This window comes from Bufo bufo, chromosome 4 (genome assembly GCF_905171765.1).
Source record: "Bufo bufo chromosome 4, aBufBuf1.1, whole genome shotgun sequence".
Lineage (NCBI taxonomy): Eukaryota > Metazoa > Chordata > Amphibia > Anura > Bufonidae > Bufo > Bufo bufo.
The window spans coordinates 606,269,528-606,282,139 of NC_053392.1; the positions used below are offsets into that span (position 1 = coordinate 606,269,528).

General features: G+C 42.3%; 1 protein-coding gene across 1 annotated transcript in view; it reads right to left on the reverse strand.

Annotated features, from left to right (window-relative positions):
• Positions 1-2,342: 2,342 nt before the first annotated feature.
• EHD3 (EH domain containing 3) overlaps positions 2,343-12,612 on the reverse strand; it is a 40,892-nt gene continuing 30,622 nt past the window's right edge. Inside the window, exons 5-7 of the mRNA XM_040430603.1 lie at positions 8,864-9,276; positions 5,945-6,109; positions 2,343-4,440 (exon numbers count right to left, since the gene is read on the reverse strand). Of these exons, the coding sequence (XP_040286537.1) occupies positions 3,913-4,440; positions 5,945-6,109; positions 8,864-9,276 (1,106 nt within the window). The 3' untranslated portion in view covers positions 2,343-3,912. The remainder of the gene's footprint in view (positions 4,441-5,944; positions 6,110-8,863; positions 9,277-12,612) is intronic.

Here is a 12,612-nt window from a genome sequence, read left to right on the forward strand (position 1 = left end):
CTATATATGCCCATCATCCGACAGATGTGAGCTCACCACTGCAATCCCTTTCTGTGCAGCCAAAATTCAGTCTAGTATCAGAATCCTTTCTCAACCAGCAGAATTAAAGAGCCTCTGTCAGCAGGTTTGTACCTATGACACTGGCTGACTCGTTACATGTGCGCTTGGCAGCTGAAGGCATCTGTGTTGGTCCCATGTTCATATGTGCAGAGGGCGGTCCACTCCCCAACGCACGTTTCACGTACAGCTTTTTCAAGGGGTACCCCTTGAAAAAGCTGTACGCGAAACGTGCGTTGGGGAGTGGACCGGTGGTGTTGCTGTATGGTATACTATAGCTGCTTGGTCAGTATTTTCTATTTGCTTTTTATAATTCTATTTACCCTATTGCCTCAGTTAGCCATTTGTGGTGTGTATTATCACCCCCAACTCTGGTATCTGTTGTACAATTTATGCATATAGGTCAAATTATGTAAATCTGGAGCCATAGTGTGTAGGTATGACATACCTTCCTACGGGTGACCAATCAGGAAGCTCTTTTGCATGTGCACTTTATTTATATGTACCGGCAGTTCACCATCGGTCCTCTTGGTTTTTAATATGTACTGTGACCTGTATTAAATGTCTTTGTGTGACTTGTGTCAATCATGTGTTTTTCTAATAAAAATTATGCTATTTTTGGATTACTTTGGTACCACTAGTGTTATTTGTACTGTATTGACCCACTCCTTTTGGTTGGTTTTCATACTTTAATCAGGGGTGGGCCCTGAACTTTGTTTGGGCTATATATAGGTTCCTCATCAAGGGGGCAGTCAGAGTTGCCCCCAGATTACACTCTACCATTCCACCTTGGGACTTGAACTTGGTCCTCACGGCACTGATGGACTCTCCGTTGGAACCTATTGAGGGTATTTCTCTCAAACTCCTGACCTTAAAGACTACCTTCCTCCTGGCCATAACAACGGCAAGAAGAGTGGCAGAGATACAGGCCTTCTCTTGATGTTCCCCATATCTTAGGATCCTAGACGCAGGATAATCTTAAGACATTGTCCATTCTTTCTACCGAAGGTAGTATCTATATTTCACTGTAGTCAGGAGATCATTTTGTCCGTCACCTTCGACAGACCTGGAGAAGCGATTTCATAACCTGGATGTAAAACGTTGTGTGCTTTCCTACCTGAAAATCTGGGAAGAAGATAGAAAATCGGATCACCTCCTCCTTCAGGGGCCTAACAAAAGGACAGGCGGCCAGTAAAGCGACCATTGCAAGGTAGATAAAGCAGGTAATTTCTCTTTGTTATGCTCAAAAGAACAGAGATCCTCCGAAAAAACTCACGGCCCATTCGACATGGGCTATGTCAACCTCATGGGTGGAGAATGCGGCCATTCCGATAGAACAGATTTGCAGGGCAGCGGTGTGGGCAAATCCAATTACTTTCTTCAACCATTACAAATTAAATGTCATGCATAGTTAGGATTTAGCCTTTGGGCACAGAATTCTTTCTGCCGTAATCCCGCCCTATAAAAACTCCTCTGTTATTCCTCCTGTCAGTGCCGTACCGACCACGGGGCAGCCGCATGCGCATCGCAGACCCATTCACTTGAATGGGCCAGTGATCCATCCGTTCTGCAAAAAGATAGGAGCAAATTCTATCTTTTTGCGGTGCGGAAGAATGGAACGGAACACCACACTCTGTAGTGCTTCCATGGGGTTCCGTTCCATACTTCCGGACCCATTCAAGTCAATGGGTCCGCATCCGTGATGCAAAATGCATATGCGGTCCGCAGTATGGCAACGGGACACCTACGGACGTGTGAATGAGCCCTAAAGCTGAGCTTCTGTGTTGTTTCCTGTCCTGGAGGCGGGGAGCACCCTCCTGTCAGTGCCGTTGGGGGAGGCTATTGGAAAATCCAATTACCGGTATCATTTACTTATAGGCACATTCCCATCAAGGGTATTCACAGTCCACCAAGAAATGCATCAGGCGTGTTTGGGTTCATTTACTTGCAGTGTGGACCCCCTTACAATATGCAAACAAGATTGAAGGGGTTTTCCAGGATCAGAAATTAAAATCTAATTTTTTCCCACCTGAAACAGCGCCACCATCGCCTATGGTAGTATCTGGTATTGCAGTTCATCTGTATTCAAGTGAACAGGGCTGAGCTGCAATTCCAATCACAGCCATGGACAAGTGTGGCACTGTTTCTGGAACAGAAAAAAAACAAAAACAGACCATTCTTTCAATCCCTTTACGTAGTCGCTAAACAGTGACAACTGTATAATAATTTTGTATTAGGTGTACGGAATGGAGGTGGTGAATAACAGAACGAGAAAACACACAGAACAGAGTTCAAAGCTTATATTTTATAAAATAAGTTATATACTCAGCAGATCAAAATACGGTATTCTTGCCCCTGGTACTATTTCTAACAATAATCTTGTTTAATATCAAGAATTATCTCACAGCATTTTATAGGTTCTCATCACTTACATTACACTCACTGCAGGCAACCATTTTATTTTTTTATATCAACCAATAATCCATATTTAGTATCAATGCATGAGGCGCGAGACACCATGTGCCTCATGGATGTCACTACTAATTTTGAATGGATCTTGGTATAGCTTAAAAAATGGCTGCATCTGATTCCGATCTATCATCACATGCAGAACCCGTGGTCCTCTACTTCAACCTAGTAAGACTTCATAGTGTATCTACTTTCTATGGTTGTGTCATCTCATGAGTCAACATCCAATTACAATCCTTACAGGAGAATCAATACTACAAGAGTATCCATTCTACACCCTAAAGGGTTAAGGTGAGGGCTATACATTGACTGCCATGTGCTGGTACAGAATAGGACCTGCCATACAACATTGGGGCCGGATGACGGGCAAGGATCCCAAGAGGTTTCCACCATAGTGATCTCCAATACAAATCTCACCTTTTGTCCCTCAGAAGTCAAGGGAAAATTGGGATCTGTAAAATTGACCACTATGGTGGAAGAGACTACTCAAATGGAAAAAATCGGGCTCCACCAAAATGGAAGAGAGTAGTCAAATGGAAAATAGAATTGACCACTATGGTGGAAGAGAGTAGTCAAATGGAAAATAAGGCTCCACCAGAATTGACCACTATGGTGGAAGAGAGTAGTCAAATTTAAAATTGGGTTCCCCCAAAACTGACCACTATGGTGGAAAAAAGTAGTCAAATTGGAGGAAAGTCACATGAGGTCATGCACCAGGCTCATGGCACTAGTAGCCGAATAGCCCTCTACCCTCAAGGTTTTAAAATATCATTAAAACAGTTCTCCACTACTGCCAACTACAGACAGACAAAGGGTCTACAATGAACAGGATCCATCTGGTAGGTCCGTACTTGATGACGGTACCTACTGTATGTTGGCTGTGTCTAATGGAGACCTGATGGTAAACTTCAACCTTCTGAAGAGCCAACAGTGGAGAACCCCTTTAAAAAGATCTCACGACAAAGTATCGCAATTAGTAAAAACAGACACATAAAAGGACACAAAAACAATTAAAACCCACAAACCCGATCTGCATAACACATGGAGAACAATACAGCGAGGTATCTGGAAAGCATCAAGAACAAAAGGAAGCACAATACAACGCAAACACAGATCTGAGAAAGCGTTACGTCTTAAAGGTCTCTCTTCCCTTTAGATTTGGAATTTTTTTTTTCTGTCTTCGTTTTAGTCAGCACAAAGGAATGAGTATTAGCTTCTGGTTAACGGTTAATAAAAGCTCAATTGTGAATCGCATCTTGATATGGATATATTTTGTTAAATCAAAATGCCACAAGCAGGCTCACTTCACATTAACTCGACAAAGGAAACTCGTAAACCTCTTGAGTCTCCTCTCTTCCTTCCAACACTTTCAATGTTCTCCCAGCTTTATTCTACGACCTTCCGCTTGGATGGTGGAATTAGATGACAGGGAATATCGTTGGGAAGCTCATGGCCTTCTAATTTCACCTTAATTAGGTGGTTGGCTAAGGCAAACTCCTCATCGTCCAGCAAACCATCTTTATCTATGTCGGCAAGCTTCCAGATCTTTCCAAGAACAGTATTAGGCAGCTTGGACTTCATCATTTCCTTCTTAGCATTAGCACCAGTGATTTTGCCATTGACGGGAGACAGAGTGTAGAAGATCTCGTCGTACATGGGCTTATCTCTGGCTACTACCCAGTCCGCATCGTCAATGCCTTCACCTGCCCCTTCCCCATAACCGTGTCCAAAGGGGCCATTTTGGGTACCCTCAAAGGCACCTCCTTTTACCATCTGGACTGGTTTCTGAGTTTCTTCTTGTCTAACCAGTACCATCAAGTGGGCAATGTCATGGGCCAGCATCTCATCTACAGTCTCCAGGAGCTTGCTCTTCAGAGGTTGAAATTTGTTAAAATCTTGGGATTGCAAGAGATCCTAAGTAACAAAAAAAAAGTAAAGTAAAGCTTCTGATAATGATAAAGAAAATGACAGACACCAAAACTCCCTAAATATATTTCATTCAATGCTACAGATTTATTGATTCTCATTGAAGACAAAAGGAGAGCCAAGGAAGGATGAGCATCCAATGGAAGGGGAGAGCCATGGCCAAACTACTGGGTGAGGCAGTGAAGACTAGGCTAGAATAGTATTGAGAAGCCAAGGGCAGGGTAGAGATTGTGCTTTTGGAGACTTCTATACTATATTATATACTATAATGTTCCTAGGTTGACGCTGAAGACTAAATTTTTAAGAGGAGAAGACAGAAGTGAAAGCGCATACAAAAAGAAAGCCAGAAGTAAAAGCCATACTAACAGGGTGCTAAACTTTACCATATGGGCATCAACACATGCCTGAGGTGGCATAAGCGTCAAAATGGTGGTCAAATACCATAAGCCTTAACATTTTATGGAGGACAGCACCAGAGTGGTCACTGGGGTTAATATCCTTGATATCCAATATATTAAGTTCTGTTTACTTAAAGGGATTCTGTCACCAGGTTTCACCCGTCAGCTAAAAATATGCTGATGTTCAGGGCGTCTTCACGATTCCTAATGTGGGCTTATAAATGTCATCTGTGGGCTTATTTAGCTAAAAAACAGCTTTTACTAACCTGTCAGTCAAACAAGGGGATGTTAATGGATGCAAGGTGCCGGCCGCACCCGCCGCCGTTCGTGCCCAGCGCCGCCTTTCCAGACTTCTGCGCCCCCTCCTAATCCTCTGTGCCGCCTCTCGCTCTCCCTCCCTCCCCCTCCTTCTGCTGTAAGATCTCGCGCTTGCGCACAGGGCTCTGCCTGATGCGCCCGTGCAGACTTCTCCATTTGGCTTCTTACAGCGAAGTGCGCATGTGCCGGCACTTCGCTCAACCCCTGTATGCGCGAGATCTTACAGCAGGAGGAGGGGGGAGGGAGGGAGAGCGAGAGGCGGCACAGAGGATTAGGAGGCGGCGCAGAAGTCTGGAAAGGCGGCGCTGGGCACGAAAGGCGGCGGGTGCGGCCGGCACCTTGCATCCATTAACATCCCCTTGGGCACCTTATTTGTTTGACTGACAGGTTAGTAATAGCTGTTTTTTAGCTAAATAAGCCCACAGATGACATTTATAAGCCCACATTAGGAATCGTGAAGACGCCCTGACAGAATCCCTTTAAGTTTAGGACCGAGTCTTAAGACTGGACTACACTTTGAGCTTCCTCGTCAGAGGCCTATTTTGGACTTAAAAAGAGAATGGAGGTCAAGGGCAGTTAAAAAATCTAGTTGGTCAGATGTGGATGAAGGAAATTTTGGAAAGACTTTAAGATAACAGTGGAAAGATTTTGTTCACTAGATCTGCCAAGAATTGGAAAATCCAATGTGCGCAAGAGAGAAAGGAAATATGAGAATGTTTAATTTCCCTGAGCCCCTCTATGTCTGAGCAGTCCAAATGCACAACAGTGAGGTGTACCTGCATCTTCTTCAGGTTGGGAAAGTCTCCTGGAGAGATCTGATGTTCTCGTTCAATTCGAGAATAAATTTCCCCCAAACTTCCAATCAACTCTTTCTTCTTATTGTCTTTACCAAAGACTGATGGCATCTCCTTCTTCAAGGAACTGATAATGTAGGCATGGACCTGAGGGTGAAGAAGAATAAGGTTGTGTCATGTGACATTCATATTAACATAAGTCTACTGCAATAATTCCAGACTGCTGTAATAGTGGAAGGTCCAGACTACACAGCCAAACTGCTGTAATAAGGGGCGGTCCAGACTACACAACCAGAGTACTCTTCTAGAAATAGACCCAGACAACACAACCAGACTGCTGTTATAGGGGTGGTCCAGACTACACAACTGCTGTTACAGGGGGAGGTCCAGCCTACTGTTATGGGGGTGGAGGTCAAGGCTACACAACCAAACGGCTCTTATAGGAGGTGGTCCTGACTACACAACCAAACGGTTATAGGGGGGAGATCCAGACTACGCATCCAGCCTGTTGTAACAAGGTTCGATCCAGACTACATAACCAGACCGCTGTAATTGGGGGTGGTCCAGACTACACATCCAGACTGCTGTAATAGGGGGTGGTCCAGACTACATAACCAGACCGCTGTTATAGGGGGCGGTCCAGACTACACATCCAGACTGCACAGCCGGACAGCATAACAACCATAAACATATATTTCTGAACTTCCACCAGCAGGAAAGCACGATTGTCTAAAAGTTTTTAATTTTTTCCAGAGCAGGGATCATATACGATGTCCGCTGTCAATTTATTACCAATGTACGAGTCCATTTTTCACACAAGAAAAGAGTCACGCGATTTCCTCTGACCGCTTCACCCCAGGAGGAGGTCACTGCACTATAAGGGCAGATATTCACAGCAGGAGCAGGAAATACCAGACGTGAATTACATCTCAATGGACTCGGCTTCAAGTACACAAACTGCAGTTTTAAAATAGACCAGCTCCTCTCTGTTACTATTAAAAGACAAACATTTCAAGCCCATTGAAACTCACTTTCTCGAAGGGAGAACAATGGAATGACATTAACCCCTTGTGTATTTTAGGGCCACTAGATTATAAAATAAAGTCTGCTTTATCTTAGAAACAGCTTTTTACTGGTTTGGTTTTGTGGCTTTATCCAAGTAATTAGATAAGAGCTGCAATACCAGGCACAGCCATAGAGAAGAGTGGCGCTGTTTCTGAGGAAAAGGCACACTCTATTTTCTAATCTCCATATGTAATAAGTACAATGACATACTTCTTCTCTGCAGTCAATATAGTGTGCACCAATCGCCTTTTCTGAGAGCAAACCAGCTGTACCCCAGATCACCCCCCAAACAATGATTGAGTTTAAAGAGTTAAAGGAAAACCCAACCCAATTTCTGTTACTCCCAAAAATATGAAGCATGTGCAGAGAACATGCCTGGATGGTTGAAGGGGGTGCAACAAATATACTTTTGTATTGTCCCAATACTACACATTTAAAAAACGAAAAATTAGTAACTTTACTTATAGTCTTCAAAAAAAATAAAAAATAATAAATCACTTATTGTTTAGTGCAGGGATGCGCAACCTGCGGCCCTCCAGCTGTTGCAAAACTACAACTCCCAGCATGCCCTAATAGCTGTAGGCTGTCCAGGCATACTGGGAGTTGTAGTTTTGCAACAGCTGGAGGGCCGCAGGTTGGGCCTCCCTGGTTTAGTGTATACAGCTCCTATGCAAACATATATGTTTCCATGGTTACAGACTACAAATAAAGCCTGTGTAGTCTGATCCCGAACTCTACTCCCTCTGGCCACAAGCAGCGAGTTGTAACTAGAATTCCCTTCACCTGGGGCAAATTATTCATTTGCTGCCCTATGGTATCTTAATGACCCCTTTCCCCTCCTTGGCTAGCTTTTTACACCCCTCTGGCACCCAGCACTCGAGGCACATTTCCTGCTATATCAACTATCTACGACCCTGAGAAGACAAGCAGAGAAAGTGAATAAAAAAAATATAATATATATATATATATATATATATATATATATATATATATATATATATAACTGCAATATCAGACTACATAGGGTTTGTTTGTAGTCTGTAACCATGGAGACGCACAAGTCTGAATAAGAGCTGCATACACAAAAATTTTTGGAAGCATGTTTATTTTATTTTTTTAATTGTGGATGCATTACAGCAATATAATAATGTATGAATGCGAAGGCGTGCATATCCTTTATGTAGAAATTAGATATACTGCAGAGTTCATATAATAAATGTTTTAAATTTTTCACGTGTTTTTTCATGTCGTTTTTGAGGCAGTTTTTAGACACTTTTCTTAACCAAGGCTGTTTCACTTCAATACAAAGCTTGAGGCTTTTGGCACGGATGCGCTAGGACTTACATGGAACGTTTTTTAGGATTCCCATTCATTTCAATGGGAGATTTAGTGAGGATTCCGCCCCAGGATAGGACGTGCCGCTTCTTTTTTTCCCACGGGGAAAAAAACGGCAAGTGCTGCTTCCCACTGAAATGAACAGAAGGCTGTTTTGAGGCGTTTTTTTTGGAGCCGATTTTGGGGCAGAAACGCTCCAAAAAAGTAAGTGTGAACTGGCCCCTAAACTACATGACTTCATAATCTCACTGGAGCCCCCTGTTGGTTCACTGACTGTATGATCCTGCAATATGGCAGATAATGTCTAGATCAGACACTATAATGAAGTTTTATGTAGACCCTGTTCAGATGTATTTCAAGCCACGACCAGAATTTCTCACTACAGCTCTGGGTGTGACTAGAGTAGAAGACTTGCTCTAACTCTAAATAAATACAAGAGACTAAAAACTCCCATTATATGTAGATTTAATCTGAATAATGGGAGTATACATTTTAACTCACCTTCGCCAAGCGCGCTCGTTTGATCAGGTCGTTGAGTTTTCGAAGCGCTGCGTTACGTGGAAGACTCTGAATGTCCCTGAACAGGTCCTGCTCTTCTGCCTCAAACAGCTTGCGGTTTTCAGGAATAAGGAGCGGGTGCGACCAGAACGAGCCGATGTAGACTCTGATCACCTCTGGAGTGTTGACAATTTTGCCCAAGGACCACATGAGGGCGCCGTAAACCCTCATCAGCTGCTGGGTCTCGATCTGATCGGCCTTGTTCAGGACCACGCGCATTTTGTCCTCGTGGTTCTTTAGGGCTTTGATGACTTCAGAGAACTCGTCGGAAATGTCCAACTTGTGGGCGTCGAAAAGCAGAATGATGCGGTCCACTCTTTCAGCAAACCACTCCAACACTGCGGCAAAATCATAGCCTGTAACGACAAAGGTAAATTATACTGTTATAATATACAGGATGGCGGTAAAGAGTTGTGAAGTCATCTCATAAGGAGGCACTCCACCTAAATTAAAATAAATGGTCTTTTTATTGTAGTAAGGGATAGAGATAAGTAAGAGGTAAGTACTTCCGAGCTTGTTGCCCTCAGTTCTGTTGATACAGGCCAGTTTCTAGGTAAGTCCTGTGGGTACTGGTTCTCATTAAGGAGATCTAGGTGATGTGTGTAATCTTACAAGCAATGCTTTGTGGGAAAAAAGTATGCAAATTATCTCTCTGGTAGGCCGAAAACGCTCTCTAGTGCAATCTATAGGTGGTGACCCTGTACGTGAATGACCCATAAAAGAGCCTTGAGCCAAGCCAGATAGGATGGCCGATATCCCTAATCATGTTTCATGGGTCTGGAAGAGACCCATTTTGCGTAAGTGCTGTCTGCCGGCCATAACGACAGCCTAGTGACTTACTTTACACAGTTTCTATTTATTTCTTTGCTGGTCTTAAAAAGGCTATGTACACCTTTGGGGACAATTTCTTTTTAGGACTGCATTTTACTCATTTGGGGCTAAAAAATAAATAAATCATATTTCAATTGGTCTTTATTAAAAATATTGAGCCATTCTGTCACAAGAGGTTAACAGTTTTTCTAGCTATGTGCATCCTACTTTCACTTTGTGGTCATCTAATAACCCTGATCTCTAAATTACTAAGAGGTCATCAACTTATTTAAGCCACATTCTTATCATTAAGATAAGGATTGAGCTTTGATGAGCGTTTATAAAGGTCTGAGAGCAGAGATAAGGAGCCAGTCAGCTACCCTGTCTGACGGAGCAGAGAGAACTTTCAGATCCTGCTAATAGAGGATCCCAGCTCTGTACAGAGAAAAGGACTCCATATTTTTAATAAAGTCCAATTGAAAAGAAATGATTTTTAGCTCATAATGAGTACATTGCAATAATAAAATAAAATAAAATACCCCCAAAAAGGTGTACATAGCCTTTAAGTGTGGTTTAAATAAACAAACTGCTGTTGTTGGATCTGTCATTGTTATTATGCGTTTCTGGAACATAATGGTGTCTGGCTGTAAATAGGTGTTGATCTGACTCGCTCATTTTATCTCTCGGGCCTGGAGGTACCACTTCTTGTTTAGGGACAATGAGGGTTTTGATGGTACCCCCACCAGACATCCCGTGTCAATAACATGTGAAAATGGAATTTAGTGCAGGTATTAATATGTTACACCAGTTGTATGTTGAGGTGTTTATAAGCTAAGCAGTCATGTTATTCACACAAACTAAATTAAGAATACAGAGAAGACCAATAAGATCAGTCAACAGCAGTTTCCCTGCTTGTTGATGGTTTTCAGGCTGCCAAAAAATAAAATAAATTAATATAAAAAATTCAAATTATTTGATGCATTCGAGAAAACATAGGTAAAAGTTAAGAGGTAAAGAAGATATTTTGATGACCTTAGCGTGGTTAGGTTGATTATAGCACCGTAGGAAGTGCAGCTCTGGAGCTCAAACTGCTGCTGCGAGTTAAACAGCCTAATTTAAATGGTACCTCTGCATTTAAGAAAAGAAGCAATTTTGGGCACGCTCGGCTATAAAAACTAATGAAATCAAATGTAAATTAAACAAAAGTAAAATAAAATACATTAGAAAATAAACCCTGCAGGTCTTTAGAAAACAGAAGGAATGAGGCACAGGGGTCAGATTGGCATATTTTATATTATTCCTTGGAATATATTAGGGGAAAATGAAAAGTTTTTATAATGTGATTAATCAGCCGTTTTCTGAGCAGCTTTAGTCATTTGCTGCTGAGACCGGAAGCCGTATTGTTGCGAGTGCGGTTATATGCGTCTGGGGTTACAGCATTAGTGGATGTGATTGCTCACAGGGGATCCCGGGGCAGATATCACAGAGCGTTAACTGCAAGAGTCAACACAAGCAGCTCCTGAGCCCCAGACGCTTCCTCAGGTGTCGCTATTCCTTCCAGCAAGCTTTCTTCCTCCGATAGAAAGTGTGAAAAATGGGACTTTCATGGTGTTTTCCACTCTCCATAGTGTGCACACCCTGCCGTACTCTGGTTATGACCCGCCATCTGACTGCAGGGGAAGGTCATATCAGAGATATATTCTTAGGAGGTAGTATTATAGTAGTTATATTCTTGTACATAGAAGCAGTATTATAGTAGTTATATTCTTGTACATAGGAGGCAGTATTATAGTAGTTATATTCTTGTACATAGGAGGCAGTATTATAGTAGTTATATTCTTGTACATAGGAGGCAGTATTATAGTAGTTATATTCTCGTACATAGGAGCAGTATTATAGTAGTTATATTCTTGTACATAGGAGCAGTATTATAGTAGTTATATTCTTGTACATAGGAGGCAGTATTATAGTAGTTACATTCTTGTACATAGGAGCAGTATTATAGTAGTTATATTCTTGTACATAGGAGGCAGTATTATAGTAGTTATATTCTTGTATGTAGGAGGTAGTATTATAGTAGTTATATTCTTGTACATAGGAGGCAGTATTGTAGTAGTTATATTCTGGTCCATAGGGGTCACCTCTTGTATATCTATCAGATCAGATGATGCTGGAATTGCTGGTTGAGTGGTTTAGGACATTCACAGGCCTTTTTCTATCAGACCAGATCAGAGGTAATGGAATTTCACTGTTGTAACAATAGGATATGCAGAGTGCCGGATTTACAGCAGGACAGAGCGGGATTACCACCCTCACACTTGTACTGTTCGGGCAGGATTAGACCACTTTTCCATACATTGTGTGGAGTCACCGGACGCCGCTTCCTCTCCAGCGGCGTTCGCCTCCCGCTGCACTGCGGCCTAATCCAATTAACCCTGCAGAGGGGAATCAGAACAGAGTTCAATATATCACATTTATCACAATTAGGAAGTGTGTCCTGGAGTAAATGATATCCTGGTTCAGCCGTTGTTCCCAGGAAGGCGTATCGATGCTTGGGAAGCACGCTCATCACATGAGTGACCCTATGTAGAGATTTTGGAGCAAATTCCTAGAAAATACTTGTAAACAGCTTTGACTGAGGAATGGGTAACATTTATGACAATGGCTGGAAATGCCGTATGATTTGATCCTATAGAATATGGGTCATTGGTTCTTTGTTACTAGTAAAATAGCATAAAAGCCATTTTTCAGACTTAAAGGGGAACTCCGCGTAAAAATATTCCAATATATAATAAAGTAAACCTTAAAAGACTTGTCACCACGTACTACCGCTTTATTATGAGAGATACTTTGATGGTCAGCTGCAGTTCTGGCTCCGACCA